General features: G+C 41.7%; 1 protein-coding gene across 3 annotated transcripts in view; it reads right to left on the bottom strand.

Annotated features, from left to right (window-relative positions):
• akap12b (A kinase (PRKA) anchor protein 12b) overlaps window positions 1-16,883 on the bottom strand; it is a 189,799-nt gene that overhangs the window by 13,417 nt on the left and 159,499 nt on the right. For 2 of the 3 annotated variants that reach the window (XM_060916345.1, XM_060916347.1), the window contains exon 3: window positions 1,319-5,923. In XM_060916345.1, the coding sequence (XP_060772328.1) occupies window positions 1,323-5,923 (4,601 nt within the window). In that variant the 3' untranslated portion in view covers window positions 1,319-1,322. Of the gene's footprint in view, window positions 1-1,318; window positions 5,924-10,025; window positions 10,251-16,883 lie in introns of those variants that run through there. The other variant, XM_060916346.1, reaches the window with a different exon arrangement.

Genomic DNA, 16,883 nt, shown 5'->3' with positions numbered 1-16,883 from the left:
TGCGCTAACAATCATGGATCAAATACAACTCTAGCAAAGATGTGTTTTGATTTCAGACCAACGTTAAAAAAGACATAATTTTGAGTTCTACTTATCAGAGACATCTTATCAAATCAGAGATGTTCCTTAACATGGTTCCCTGACTACATATGGAGGGCTTTGATGAAGGGAAGAGAAAAGGAGTGTGTGGGGGGGTTGAATTATAATCAGTCTTTCAGCACAAGTTCATCTCTCCTTCACACGGCTTCCCTTTAAAAGGCAGCCTACAAAGTGAGGGGTCAGGCTGCGGCATTCCTGCTTTGATATCAAAGGTCTCTTGGTTACTTATACCTTGAACAAAAGCTTTTTCATTTCACGAGCCGGCAAATCCACCAGTAATAAAACTAAGGTCCATTGATGTTTTTAAAAAGGACCCATGAGAAAATGTGACGGTCTGACGGAGGAATTTGAAACAATATCCCAACTTTTGTTTATTACTTTCTATGAAAACGTTTCCTCTTGAGCAACGCCTTCCAGGGAGTCCAGCTTTGCAAACATCGTCAGTCGACGTGGTGAGTTTTTAGAACCCTCTACTGACTATTTTAAACAACCTCTAGTGACAAACCTAGCGACTTTTTAAGCAAACGTTAGTGACGGTCTTGCTGGTTATAAGATTTGAGATAGCAGGTTCATGTGACTCACCATCATTGTGGAAATCCATGACGGAGTTGCACTCAGTGTTGCCAACTCTTCGCAGGGAAAGTAGCTTTGCCACATAATGTCATAGGCTAATTTGCATATTCATTGAATTGTAATCAGTAACTGGTCACTGGGAATAATCGTGATCAGCAATTGGCTGTTGGAAACATCGGCTGGTGGCAAGTTAAGTGTTTTGACGTGGGCTAGAAAGCCGCGTTGAATGCAGGATAGCTGCTAAAGCCTGCTCAGAAAGTCGCTAGATCTGTTGCTCGGCCCTTGTTTGAGGTAAAGTCACTAAACTGGTCTAAAAATCACCAAATCTACTGACCTGACTTGACTCCTCAGTTCTTCTACTGCTTCATTTTGTCTGCGTACTTGATATAAACGATAGAATGTTGTAAATATGGAAATAGTTGTGCTTTTTTTTATTTGAATGAAACTCCTATTCTATTCTAAGTGTCTTCAAAAAATCTTCATGGAACAAATGCAAATGGTCATGACAATTGAATGGATCATCTGGTGACTTGTAGCACCTTTTTGAACATGCTTTACCTTCTTTCCCCAGGAGAAAAGTCCAGAAAAGTACATTAGTACAAACGTGTCTCCATATTACATTTTCAAGACAAGATAAGATACTCACTGGCTCATGACTCTGTAGCAGTCTCTGTGGTGATGGTGTCAATCTTCTTCTCCGTGTCCTCTTCTTTAGTTGCTTTTGGTGTCTCCTCAGCAGCGGTTTTCACCTCACTGGCTTCAGCATCTGTCTTTTGACAGTCAGGATCTCCGGAGCTCTCCTCGCCTTTCATGTCTGGTGTTGAAATATCCTTTTGTGCCTCTTCCAAGTCTGTTTGAGGCACATCTTTTGATGGCTCCTGACTCTTGGTGCTGTCTTCTTTCACGGCAATTTCAGTGTCTTGTGTTGCTCTTTCAGCCGCATCCACCACATGTATGATGCCAACATCGATCTCCGTCGTTGTCTCGATCTTCGTGTCTTGGACCTCCTCAACAATCTGAGCATACTTTGTGCTTACAAGAGTGACAGTTTGCATTTGACTGCTCTCCTCCGAAGTTGGTGTCTCTGTGGTTCCACTTGGTTCTTCATTTTGATTTTTCTCAACTTGACATTTCCTGTCTTCGCCTTCTGTGGTGACTGTTTTGTCTTCCTCTAGCTTCTTTTCATCTTCCTTCAATTCCACTTCCTGCTTTTTTACATCTGTACACAGTTGTGTTGCTTCCACAGAGACTAAGGACACATCTTCCTCCTGAGCTTTAATTTCTTCTGTCATAGCAACCAGAACCGTTTCAGAAATCTGAATGGCTTCAATGACTGGTGATCTCACAGTACTGATCTGGGCCAGTTGTTCTTCAGCTTTGTCCTCAATCTCGGGCTTTGTTTCTTCTTGAATTTGTGTATCTACTGTAGATTTTTCTTCCGTGACTGGTGCATCCTGTGACGATTTTTCCTCCTCAGCTGCAGATGGGACGTCTTCTGGTGTTGCTGTGTCAATCTCCTCCACAGCCTTCTCTTTTAAGTCTTGTCCCATGTTCTCAACAACATTCTGAAGGACTTCCTGGACAATGACTGTGCTCTGTTCTTGAATAGCTTCTGCTTCCTTCAGATGCATTGCTTCCACTCCTTCCTCATCTTTTTTACATGCTTCTTCAATCGCAGTACTGACATTTGATGATGCAACTTCACTGTTTTCCTCAACAGGAACGCTCACTGAGACAACCTCAACATTTGTGGCAACGTGGACTTCAGTGGGTAAAACAGTCTCCATAACCTCTGCTTCTGTTTTAGATTCTGAGGGTGAGCAAACACAGACGATCTCCCTGGTCACTGCATGCTCCTCTGTTGCAGCCAGGACAGGGATCAAATCTTCCTCAGACATGGTTGTTGTCTCAACTACAATGGTATCTGCAAGTGTTGTAACTTTTTCTGACACAGCCACTGCTACTTCTACAGACTCTGCCTCAGCACTGGCAACCGATTCTTCAACATCTTTCAGCTCCTGCACCTCCCCTTTAGCAACAGAAACTTCAGTGATCTCCCCTGTCTGAGCACAGACTGGCTGTTCTATGGTTGATTCAACAGGGCTCTCTGCCACCACCTTTGGAGTGTTTTCTGCCACTACTGGTTCCTCAAGAATCTCCATCTCCTGTTGAACAATCGTGACCACCTCCACTTTGACTGCTGTTACTTCCTGGATCTCATTTGTAGTTGGAACCTCCAAAGTCTCCTCCACGGTAGTTTCTACAGAGGCTTCGGGCTGTTCTTTGCACTCAGTTTGAACTTCGTTAATCTGTGCCGCAAAAACTTTTTCTCCTGCCTCTTGAGCTTCTTCAGGCTTTAACGTTTGGTCCTCAGCGGCCACCTCTACAGACAGTGCCTCGCTGACCGTGGTGACAGCTTCCACCGTAGCCTTCAAAGGACTCTCTTCTTCTATAGCTTTTATTTCACTGGCATCAAGGCCAGTACAGATGGTTACTGCTTCAGTTTTCTCATGCACAGCCAAGACCACTTTCTCCTCCTTAATGGCTGACTCAACCTGGAATGGACTTGACATGACAGCTATACTTTTTGTCTGCTCCTCTGTTACTGTGACAGCCACTGCACTTGATGTAATACTGGTAGTTTCCACAGCTTCTTGTAAGATGGATTCAGCCTTCTTCACCACACCATCATCTGGAACAGGTGAAGTCTCACCAGATGTAACAGGTGACTCTGTGATGCGTGATAGAGCAGAAACCATTTCGGTTTCCTCTGCTGGCTCAACGGCAGTGATGGCTTCTGAAGTAAACTCTATGATATCCTCCACAATGGTGTTATCAGTTGATTTAGGTGTAGCAGCTGTATCTCCTTCTTCAGGTATATCACTTAGTGGCTTTCCCTCTGCCTCATCTTCAACATTCTCCACAGTAGCTGAGATCCAAGAAGGAGACCTGTCCTCAGCTGAGGCTTTTCCAGGAGTGACAGGAGTGACCTCTGGCTTTGCATCCTCTGTCTTTGTTTCTGTGTCTTGTTCATCAGTAGCCTTCTCGGTTTGTTCGTTATCATACTCTGACAGAGGTACCACAGCAGGTGTGTCAGAGTCTTCTTCTGCAGATCCAATGTCAGAAGACACCTGCCCTTGTTTTGCGTCAGATTTCTTCTTTCTTCGGGGAATTAGTTTTCTAAGGGAGAAGGATGATTCCTCTTTGGGTAGTTCACTGTCAGATGCTGCCTGCTCTGGACTCTGTGCTTCATCAGACTTGTCTTCTGCCTTGGGTTTCTTACGATGTGTTACCAGCCTTTTGAAAGACTCCCATGTAGAGACAAGCTCCCCTTCTGGTTCTGGAGAAGAGGCCAAATTTTCACGCTCAACGTCCTGTGAGCTTTCAAGAGGTGACTCTGCAGTCTTGGCCTGTTCTTCTCCAGACTGCTGAACCTCTTCCTCAATTTTAGTTTCTTCATCATCAGAGTCAGAAGTCTTCCTGGCCCTCTTTTTAGCCGATCCCACACAAATAAGGGCTTCCCAGGATACTGACGTGTCAATCTTCTTCTTTGGCTCCTCTGTGCTTTGTTCAAATTTTTCAGCTTTTGTCTCAGTCTTGCACTCAACCTGTGTTTCCTCCTTTGCTTCTTCCTTCACTTCATCACTTGATTTAATTTCCTCAGTTTTCTCTTCAAAGACCGCACTCTCTGTTGAGGACAGGGTGGCTGATTTTGGCTTGTCCCCAGGGGCCTCATCTTCACTCTCAGATGACTTCTTGACACGCTTCTTTGGAGTGACTAATTTTTTGAAAGAGGCCCAATGAAGGATGCCATCTTTCTTCTTTTCACTGTCAGAGGTTGCTGCCTCGCCTTCAGCTTCCACACTGGGGTCAGCCTGACTTGCCTCACCTACAACATGCTCACCAGACTCTTCTGGAGATGAAGCACCGCTGTCAGGTTTTTGAGCCTCGCCTGACTCGGTGGATGACTGAATCTGCTCAGCTGCCTGCTCAGTGGATTCTGTTGGCTTTGACTCTGTTTCTTTTTTGGCCTTCTGCTTTTTGGAGGACAATTTCTTCAACCCTGCCCCAGTGAACAATTTTTTCAGTGGACTTCCTTGAGCCTTGGTTTTGTCTTGGGATGACTGAATTTCAGCCTCAGTGGATGTTTCTGCAGGGGATTTCTCAGGAGTCTGTTGTTCCTCAGAAGAGTCAGTTGCCTTGTCATCGGTAAGTTTGGTATCATCAGTAGGTTTGGTCTCATCTTTTTCTTCAGCAGCAGAGGCCTCTGAATCCTCACAAGTTGTAATTTGTTCAACAGGTGCAAGCTCTTGTACTGGTGCAGTTTCACTTGTCGTCTCAACCTCCACTTTCAACTCCTCCTCCTCCTTTTGCTCCTCGGGGGCAGATGGAGCTTCCTCTGGGGTTGCTTCAGATTTTTCTGGTGCTTCTGATTTATCTACCTTTTCACCAGCTTCCACTTCCTCTGCATCCTCCTTGACTTGTCCTTCCGCCCCTGCTGCTTCTTCCTCTTTCTCCTCAGCCTCCTTTATATCCTCCTCAACAGATTTCTCCTTTACTGGTTCCTCCTCTTTAGACTTCTTGAAGCTTGTCTTTTTCCGCAGGTTAGAGAAGATTCCCTGAGTGAAGAATCTTCTTAAAGGGGACTGTGTCTCTTGAGATGGGGGAGATGTAGGAGATTCAGCTTGTGGTTCTAGTTCTTTCTCTTTCTCAGTCGAGGTTTCCACTTCTTCAGCTGGCTCATCAGCTGGAGTCTTTTCATTTTCTTCAGCACCATCTAATTTGGTTTCTGCTGGAGCATCAGTTGCAGGGAGATCTGATTCTGCTTCAGTCTTTGCAGCATCTTCAGCACTGGCCTCTTTTTCCATTTCTGGACTCTCTTTTTCCTTTTCATCCTCAGACTGAATTTCTGCTGTTACAGGTTCCTGTTTGGTTTCCTCGGCAGCAGCTTCTGAAGCACCATCCTCAGTTTCCTTCACCGTCAGGAGCTGGACAGGTTCTGTCTTCTCATTCTTGTCCTTCTTCAGCGTAAACTTAAAGCCAACAAAGCGGAAGATCTTCTTGAAACCCACTTCGTTGGACTCAGTTGGTTTCTCCTCAGCTACTTTCTCTTCTGTGGGTGTAGTTTCATCAGCACTGATACACTCGTTTTCCTCCTTCTCGCCATTAACTTGAGGTGCGACCTCATCTTGGAGGACCTCAACTGATTCAGGACTATCCTCTTTCTGGGGCATGGCATCTGTCTGACCAACTGCAAAGACAGGGGGGACAAACAAAACAAAGTACTGTTAGAGACACACAAACTATCTGGTTTGAACAAATAATCTTTGTGTGAATCACTGAAAAGAAATAAAGGAGACTAATCAAAGTAAAGCTGTAATGAATTCAAGATGCTGTGTTCAAACATCTGCAGGAAATCAGAACTGCACTGCAGTATAGGTTAAAAGACTTTCATCCCCTGTACAGATTTAATCAGCCACATTACAATCTGATCACGGTTTGATGTTTGCTGATCCGTTTTGATCTGAGTTCAAGCCAAAAACACATGACATAATTCAACAATGAGGCTTTGGGGTAGATCATTGTGTTGTGCGTTTCGCGATCGCATAAGCATGTATGAAAACACGAGTTAATTTAGAGAACACATTACGACCTGTTTCAGTAAATATTGATGTTACGGCTTTATTATATCTCTGGGCACATGGCCACGTGGTAACAGGTGAGAAAACAAAGAAACACACACAATATGAAATTCCTCCCATGTTTATCTGTGTTTTGACAGGCGTGGGGTGGATAGAGGGAGGCTGTCAGGCAGAGCAGACCACCTTGAGGCCTGGCTTCCCTCTGACATCCAGGCTTATGTTAGGGGGAATGTTCACATCTGGCTCTGCTTGATTTTGCTTTAGGGTCCAAGCCCCACCCTATAACTTTAATAAGTTCATTTTTATGCATGGATATCCCATGACTCGACTTATTATGGATAAACACATAGCGTTTATTGCTCTACATGGCCTTGGATAAATCTCCTCTGAAATATTTCAAAACGCTTTTGTTTTGGGTCCTCGGTCATTCCCATAACACCATAATTGTTCTTCAAGAAACATCATTTCTAAAACTGAACTGGACACCACACATTATAAACTTTTTTTTTTTTTCATCTTGAGGTCATGGTTCAAACATGACATAGAAGCTTCAAAGTTGAGTTTTGGGGAAGCTTCTGAGAAGCGTTCCTGGTATGATGAGCTAAAATATAACCATGCTGACACACAAAACATCAGCAGAAACAAGATTCGAAGAAGCCTGGAAGGTGTCATTCAACTTCCTTTACCACACAAGAACCCATCCCCCAGAGAGAGAGAGAGAGAACTTCAACCAGAGAGCATGCATTGTGTTGCCCCAGTTCTTTCATAGTGGCTCTCTGCCTTCTTCTGGATGGGGCCCCATTCCATTGTCTATCCGAAACTTTAAATAACCATGACAAAATCGTTGAATGTGTAATTTAAAAAAAAACAGTGCTCAACAGATCAGTGACAAAAAAAAATTGATAGGAAAATTACAGTCTCAGCACAATGAGGACTGAATGGATGAGTAGCGATGGGATGAATGGTGGCGTTACAATATGTACAAGTATCAATAAGAGATATTTGGATGGAGAACCTTCTCGCTGGTATTGTTGGAGTAGCATTTATACTTTGACGCTGTGATCCATGCAATTCTTTGGTGGATTTCTAGAACAAGCAAGCAACTCTTAAATTGTTGCGTTCTGTGGAAAACCACTCAAAGGCATTTAAGGCGCTAAGATGAATGTCCAAACTTGCCACAAGGAGGTCCGATGTGTGTGTGTGTGAAGCCCCTCATCGCCCCACATCTGCCGCTGTCTCTAAAGTGTCTCTGAATGAAACCCGAGCTCAGGAATCCAATCCTCTCTCTTGTTTGTGCCTGGCTTGTATAGTGTGCTCGATGCATTTTCTTAAAAACTGGGAGGGGAGGAGGGGGAGGTGTTATCCAAACTCTTGGTGGGATAACGGACTAAATTTTCCACACGGCTTGCGGGTGAGGGGTGCTTCAACTTATCACACACCCTCCACCCCTTCACCCCGCCTGCTTTTGTTTGTCATGTTTGGCGAACAGATGCATGAAACTGTAGGCTATTAATTAGAGGGACTGGTGTTTGAAAAAGGACAAGCTTGAGGGTTGGTGGTGCTGTGCAAACACTGCACTGTTTATCTACCCCCACCCCCTTGAGACAGGGCTTTAACACACACACACACACACCATGCCAACCCACCAAGCCTGAACGACTGTTCCCCATTCCAACAATGCACTAAAGGACCACACCCCATCCTGCTGAAACTTGGACAACTGTCCAACTTCCACCAAGCCCACAAGGAGCCAATTTAATATTGAATAATATTAAACACCAAGGATCGCAATTCGACACTGCAAATTTCACTTGATAACAACTGAAATGTTGTGATGTTCTACAAAACCCACGAGTCCATGAGAAGCATGGTGGAAGCCAATGTCGCAATAAACAATATTAAATACTGAAGAGCAGCTGATGATGAAGCAAAGCAACATTGGAAGTGTTGGTTGCTGGACAGCAATCGAAATTCTGTAATCTATGCCAATGAGAGCTCAGCATGACTCCACAAGAAGTCCTAAGACAAGCCAATTTAGCAGTGACGAAGATTGAACCGTGTAGATCATTTGGTCATGATCAAAATTCTGCGATTTTATACCAAAGACAAAACTTTCCAAAGTATTCAAACCTTACACACTTTAGCTGTGTTCACATATATACCGGTACGATAGTGGTATAACTGTATCGATACAAAGTATACCGGTACAGTTTAGCGCATCTGTCCACACTAGCGAGAAATGTTTGCGGTTTTCTTTCACGGTAGTTGAAATGCGCGTGCGCGAAATGTTTCCGTGGTTACCGAGTAACTTCCTTCCGAGAATATGGCGGATGAAACGGCGTGTGTGTGCTTTTTGTTGTCAATGTACAGTCTGTATTTCTGGTGGTCATTTATTCAGTCGAATCGTATAAAACGTGCGAGGCAGTTGAGAAAGAAACCAAGAAAACGAATCTCCGTTCTTCACTATTTTATTCAGCGAAGACATCGATTGAGGTGTGTGACTTTACGCATGCGCATTGTATTTGTATCGATACAGAACCGCTTCATCTGTCCACACTACAGCGAAGCGCTACAGTACCGATACTGTACCGGTACGAAACCCATACATTTGTGGGTTTCGTACCGATACAGTTATACCGCTACAGTACCGGTATAGTTGCTAGTGTGGACAGGTGTTGCGGTACGAAAGTAGTATCGTATCGGTACAAAATCCCTAGTGTGGACAGGGTATTAGTTACATTGCACAAGGTAATACATTCCATATCCCTGCCCCACACCACCCACTGGGACCTTGACTAAGATCTGAAGAAAAACTCATTAAAATTCCAAAACCCACCAGCTCCAGTCCTTCTCTTTTGAAGTGCATATAGTACGGCGATATTTACAGCCTACGCTTGTACGATATAATATGTAGTTTCCTTCTATTCCTACATATTCTACTACTTGGGATAATAGGGTGAGTAATGTGTGCTCCAAATTGGTCTTCTGGAGCTGAGGTTTTTCATGAATGGACGTGGGGCGTTAACACTCGACTCGACTCGACTCAAGTCCCAGTTTCTAACCTGAAAGACGTAAAATGACAAATGCTACAATGCACATACTTATTATACTGTAATTATGGTCTTGGGAGATAAGTGTAGCACTGTATTTACATTTTCACATATCTATATTTCACTTACTTTTGCTATATTTTATATTTATAAAGTGTGTGTATTCATTTCGAAAACAATACATGGTTTTTCTATGTAACTTGGACACAGAAACATGTTAGGTATACATTTAAATTAATGCAACTTTAAAAATGAACAATCACACTGGTGATGTTTACCATCACAGCTGTAACAGATAAGATAAAGTTTTTGGTTAGTATTTAGACATTCTTTAACATACTACAGTAATTTATAACCGTGAGAATTTCAAGTACATCATACAGTATTAAGGAGAAAAAACAAAACGAACCAGAGCTTTACATGATGTCCGAAATCAGACAAACTTCCACGCCCTCAAATGAACATTTCCAACCTCACCTGACTCTGTTCACTACTTTGACTCTTTACATTGAACTTTCCTGACTTTGTTTGAGCATCATCTCCTAAACACACCGCCTGTCTAAGCAGCAAAGCACCTAATGTTTAACGGATAAAGTGCTGGTTTAGGTTTCAAACCCTGGTGATGACCAAAATGTGAACAAGTTCAGCTTCTCTACCTTACCTGTTAAAGTTATCGTCCCAAGCATCTGCAAACGTCCTTTCCAAAAAACAAAACAAAACAACGTCTCGGATGAAAAAATGTAGTGAAATTTGCTACGAAAAAACCCCGCAACTGTTATCTGGTTATTAAGTCGCAGTTACAGAGTCTCGTCTCTCTTGTGAACTCTCATGGAGCCCGAGCGTCTCCTCGTCTCTGTTTCTGGGTTACAATGAGCAGAAGAGGAGGGCGACTCACAAATTTCAACCCACACTGACACCCAGGCCCGATGTGGGACCTCCCCATTGTTCCTTCCCCCCACCCAACTTCCAGCTGTCTGATGCACTTCTCTTTCTGAATGGAGCTTCCTTTTCCTCTGTCCTCTTTTCCTCGAAATGCCTTCACCATTCCCAGTCTCGTTTTCATGATAGGACAAGGTCACAGAAATGTCATGACACCAAATTCCAGACATACCAGACTGGAATGTAATGAGTACAGTTTTCAACGTGTACACAGTTTTTACGACATTCTCCTCTCTCCTGCACTCTCTCTCTCTCTTTCTATCTCTCTTGGTTCTTTCTTTCTTTAATAAAATTTCCCTCCATTCTCTTATACGTGAAGGCTTGAACATTATAACAGGAATGCTTACTGTGCTGCACATGAGAGACTCTACAGATCTCTGATGCTCGCGAGAAGCCTCACAGGCTATAAAGTGCGTAAAGGATCACGGATACATTTCATCCTGTCAGTGCATTCATTTACAGACTGACACGAAACTTTCCTAAGACATATTTTTGCTTACGTGTAGATGGCTCAGATGAGCAACATTACTGTGGACGCTAATAAACAGATTTGTGTTTTTCTTTCAGAAAAAAAATCGCAATAGTGTGATTGCTAATAGGGCATGGCTTAGATAAAAAAAATACAAACAGCGACAACGGGTAAACGTACAACCCCAATTCCAAAAAAGTTGGGACAAAGTACAAATTGTAAATAAAAACGGAATGCAATAATTTACAAATCTCAAAAACTGATATTGTATTCACAATAGAACATAGACAACATATCAAATGTCGAAAGTGAGACATTTTGAAATTTCATGCCAAATATTGGCTCATTTGAAATTTCATGACAGCAACACATCTCAAAAAAGTTGGGACAGGGGCAATAAGAGGCTGGAAAAGTTAAAGGTACAAAAAAGGAACAGCTGGAGGACCAAACTACAACTCATTAGGTCAATTGGCAATAGGTCATTAACATGACTGGGTATAAAAAGAGCATCTTGGAGTGGCAGCGGCTCTCAGAAGTAAAGATGGGAAGAGGATCACCAATCCCCCTAATTCAGTGCCGACAAAAAGTGGAGCAATATCAGAAAGGAGTTCGACAGTGTAAAATTGCAAAGAGTTTGAACATATCATCATCTACAGTGCATAATATCATCAAAAGATTCGGAGAATCTGGAAGAATCTCTGTGCGTAAGGGTCAAGGCCGGAAAACCATACTGGGTGCCCGTGATCTTCGGGCCCTTAGACGGCACTGCATCACATACAGGCATGCTTCTGTATTGGAAATCACAAAATGGGCTCAGGAATATTTCCAGAGAACATTATCTGTGAACACAATTCACCGTGCCATCCGCCGTTGCCAGCTAAAACTCTATAGTTCAAAGAAGAAGCCGTATCTAAACATGATCCAGAAGCGCAGACGTCTTCTCTGGGCCAAGGCTCATTTAAAATGGACTGTGGCAAAGTGGAAAACTGTTCTGTGGTCAGACGAATCAAAATTTGAAGTTCTTTATGGAAATCAGGGACGCCGTGTCATTCGGACTAAAGAGGAGAAGGACGACCCGAGTTGTTATCAGCGCTCAGTTCAGAAGCCTGCATTTCTGATGGTATGGGGTTGCATTAGTGCGTGTGGCATGGGCAGCTTACACATCTGGAAAGACACCATCAATGCTGAAAGGTATATCCAGGTTCTAGAGCAACATATGCTCCCGTCCAGACGACGTCTCTTTCAGGGAAGACCTTGCATTTTCCAACGTGACAATGCCAAACCACATACTGCATCAATTACAGCATCATGGCTGCGTAGAAGAAGGGTCCGGGTACTGAACTGGCCAGCCTGCAGTCCAGATCTTTCACCCATAGAAAACATTTGGCGCATCATAAAACGGAAGATATGACAAAAAAGACCTAAGACAGTTGAGCAACTAGAATCCTACATTAGACAAGAATGGGTTAACATTCCTATCCCTAAACTTGAGCAACTTGTCTCCTCAGTCCCCAGACGTTTACAGACTGTTGTAAAGAGAAAAGGGGATGTCTCACAGTGGGAAACATGGCCTTGTCCCAACTTTTTTGAGATGTGTTGTTGTCATGAAATTTAAAATCACCTAATTTTTCTCTTTAAATGATACATTTTCTCAGTTTAAACATTTGATATGTCATCTATGTTCTATTCTGAATAAAATATGGACTTTTGAAACTTCCACATCATTGCATTCCATTTTTATTTACAATTTGTACATTGTCCCAACTTTTTTGGAATCGGGGTTGTATAAAGTTGCGCATCAAATAGTGATCTGTCAGAAGAACATATGAGAAAAGTTACGAATTTACAGAAAATGATTACAGGTTTGCGATTCATTAAAATTCCTCAAATGTCTCCTCCACTTTCGACTACGGATTTTTCTTCTGGGAGAAACAATTGCACTAAAGCTCCAGAAGATCCAAAAGCTGCAGTTTGCCAAGCTCGTAAATTTAATACATATCTAAATTTGTAAACCGCAGCTTTCGATTCAAGCTACATGTACGAGTCACAGATTTCCCAGACAAGCTACACTTTCGACACGTCTTAATTTTATACACTTTCGACAAACGCAATCCAAATAGACAGCTTCAGAGAGCTAAGAGGGCGTGACTTAAACACAAATGACAAACTACAGCTAATAGAAATAGCGAATGTGTAGCTAGTGATTCGTAAACATCATAATAGTATCCGAAAAAAGTTACGAATTTACGAAAAAAAGATTACAGACTTGTGGTTCGTGAAATTCATCATAAAGTTAAAGTGTGTGGATAAAGATTGACAAATATCAGATTTGAAGCATAACCACAATTTTTACAATAAAACTGCGATGACATTTACGATAAAATTGTAAGCAACGTGTTACCAAAAAAATGTAGAATAGTAAAAAATGGGGTTCAGTTTTCCCTCCAGAGGAACCGTTAAAAACTTTATAGTGTGTTTTGCTATCAGAATGAGCTTTCAAGAAGCTAAGAACTCTTGAAGAACCCATACACGGCATTTCAAATGTCATTTGTGCACTTTATCAAATTGCAGATACATTAATTGTTATTATATAGACACGAGTGTTTTACTGGTAAATACACCACTCGTGTTTTTCATACGAGCTCCATCTGGGACATGGAGAACCAAAACTGTGGCATAAATCTCTATATGTCATTCGTGAGGAAATTGAAGATTGATTTTGTTTTGATAAATTTGGGGACTTTCTGTTTGTGAATGTGTCGATATAATAAAAAGAAAATCACACGCTGGCTTGAAGATATGAAGTTTATCTTCTCGTGTTGAAAAACTCGCATTTTTCAGACAAAATACATCGCAGATCTGAGTGACATAATTCCCGATATTTCACTCCGATGAGGTCACTCCCAGTGTTTTCCCACTGACTAGATGCGCGTTATCAAAATGGCGAACCGGTTCAAAATTAAAATTTTTTTGCTTAACTTTCTTTTTTTTTTTTTTGGGATGTGTCCATATAATATAAAGAACATTACACAGTGGCGCAAAGATAAACTTTTTTCGTGTTGAAAAATATATACATTCACCACTCGAAGATAAACGTAATATCTTCACGCAAGCATGCAATATCCTCTTTATATATTTAACAGTTATTCCACAAAATCGAGTTGTACATGAGCTGATAGCTGACAAGGCACGTAGCACCGATTGAGTGGAATAACTGTTTTATTCTCTCCACATTCACTGGATTTTGAGAATCGGAGCATTTTTATTTTTATTTTTTGCAAATTCGATAAATAAAAGCTTTATACAAAATGTCCAACAAAATCATTTTCGCTTAGAATGTAAACAAACCAGCGAAATGACAGGAGCAATTTGTGAAAAATGCAATAATAATAATAATAATAATTCTTGAAAAATAAAAAAAAGATATGTTCTTACCATCAAATACTTTAATTCCATATTTTGTTGCTTTTTTCTGGTATTTTTTTGGGTTTTGTTTTTGAGTAGAGTTTTTATTTCGTCCTTGGTTGGTTCAGCAACACGCTCTGCTATGTTGTTCTTCTTCTTTAGGGTTTTTTGGCGGTTGGCAAACCAACGTAAAGGTGCATTACTGCCACCGACTGGACTGGAGTGTGGAACAGGAGATATGGGGGGAACTATATTCTTTTAGCTATTTTTGTTTCTTTTAAATACTTGATAAAGTGATATATCTGACGATGCACTCAGCCATTTTGTTTTTCTCTACTCATGGTACCGGTATATGAGCTGATATCCTAGTAGTGGAGTAGCCAGAGTGTGTGATTGCTCATATCCAGTGAACGTGAACAGAATAATGTATATTGATTTGCTAGCTGAGCTGATGGAGGTCCAAAATATCTTCTTTCTGGAAACTCTGTGTACTTTATATAATCCACTATATAGTTTTTATCACCATTTATCAGACATTCTAATCCAGGAGAACATGTGGTTGATATTATACAGTGTTAGCATCAACTGTAACACGATTACACATCTCATTAGAACCATCCAGAACGCATTTCTCTACACAGAGCTCGATTTTTCCAATTAATTCTTACTCAGAAGATGCAATTGCACCCAATTTTCTTGCCGTTTAACTAAAAAAATGCTAATACGATGTAATTACAACTTTTTCTTATGAAGGTCCAGGATTCTACGAGTCTTTAGTGTCTCTGAGTCCAGTTACTCTATGAAGCATCAGTCGCTTTAATATAAGCCAGAGGCTAAACCAACGCGGCCCCAGTTCCAGCTCCAGAGTGTGCTAATGGCTCATTCAGGCTGTAATCTAAAACAGCTCGGGCATGTCTGACCTGGCCTGTGCTGCAGGAGGAAAGCACTGGGGAATGCTGATCAGATTCCTCACACACACACAAGAGCCTAATCAGAGATCTCACACCTTCACATTGTCCTGCTGGAATGTGCAAATTCCAGGTGAAATGGTGAAATCTTCTGTTAAAGAGGTGATAACAGCTGGCCTTCAGGCCTCGAGACAAACCGCAGACAGACTCCAGAGCGTTCTCAGCTCCACACTATCAGCAGGATGCTTCAAAGTGAAGCATGAGCAAACGGCTCGACAAAAGAAATGCAAAGTTTCACTTGAAATTCAAACACTAAAGTAAATCGTGATAAAAAAGGAAAACAACCTCATATAGAAACGTGACCTCAGTTTTATCAGTTCTTTCCAATCTCAGCTGAAACATTTTCTCTTCACACATCAGTCCTGTTTTTCTGCTCCGTCAGATGAGGCTGTGTTTACTGGAGGTGCTTTGTGTTAAAGTTTTTTTTTATAACTGTGACTGGAAGTGTTAGGAAGGTGATAGACAGACAGAACAGGATAGATAGACAGACAGATACACAGTCAGACAGATAGATATAAAAGACAGATAGACAGTCAGTCAGACAGACAAATAGAATAGACTGATATATAGATATACAGACAGACAAATAGAATAGACTGATATACAGACAGACAGACAAACAGAGACAGACAGAATAGATTGATAGACAGACAGACAGACAAGGCTAGATAGATAGATAGATAGACAGACAGACAAGGCTAGATAGACAGACAGACAGATAGATAGATAGATAGAATGGATGGATAGACAGACAGAGAGACAAATAGATTGATATATAGACAGACCGACAGATAGATAGACAGACAGACAGACTGTCACAGTCTGGTCCAGTCCATCCATGCCTTAGATTGTGGGATTGTGGGGATAGATTAGGGATAAAATTAGCTCATGTTTTAAGTCGTTCAAATTCTGTAAAGCTGCTTTGCGACAATGTTTATTGTTAAAAGCGCTGTACAAATAAACTTGATTTGATTTGATTTTGATTTGACTTCCATGCCGGCTCCAGGACAGGAGTTCAGTCGTGCCTTGCTGAAGGCCATTTCCTGAAGCGGCACTCCCACACCTGCTACCACTCCTCTCCCATCAGCCAGGGCTTTTTAAGAACTGTTTGGAGCGACTCCATTCGTCAGACTGTCTCTTGTAGACTTTCCTTGCCTCACTACAGCTCATTGGTATTGTGTCTTCTTGATTCCCCCTGCCTGAATTTTTCCTTGTTTTTTGTCAAGTTTTTCTGTCCAGTTTTTTTGTCCCTGTTTTTAGGGACATCCTAAAACGCTTAACGTGAAAAAGCTTAACGTAGCTTAATGTTCCAAAACAATGATCAATCATCACCCAACTTCTCATGCACATCTCTACTCTACAATGATTGATCATTGTTTTGGAACATTAAGCTACATTAAGCTTTTTCACGTTAAGCGTTTTAGGATGTCCCGGAGGAAAACGCTTAACGTAGGTTAATGTCAGATAACGGCGACCAATCAGTATCAAACTTCTCATGCACATCTCTACTCATACACACTACGACCACACTAAATATCAAAACAGAAATCCAAATATTATGGACGTAGCCTGCGTTAAGCTTTTTCATTTACATGGGCGTCTATGGGAAGGAAAAAGCTTAACGTAGGTTAATGTCAGATAACGGCGACCAATCAGTATCAAAATTCTCATGTCCCCATAGACACCCGTGTAAATGAAAAAGCTTAACACAGGCTACGTCCATAATATTTGGATTTCT

This window comes from Neoarius graeffei, chromosome 3, assembly GCF_027579695.1.
Source record: "Neoarius graeffei isolate fNeoGra1 chromosome 3, fNeoGra1.pri, whole genome shotgun sequence".
NCBI lineage: Eukaryota > Metazoa > Chordata > Actinopteri > Siluriformes > Ariidae > Neoarius > Neoarius graeffei.
Note: the sequence above shows the minus strand (reverse complement) of the source record. Positions and strands in the feature narration are given on the sequence as shown.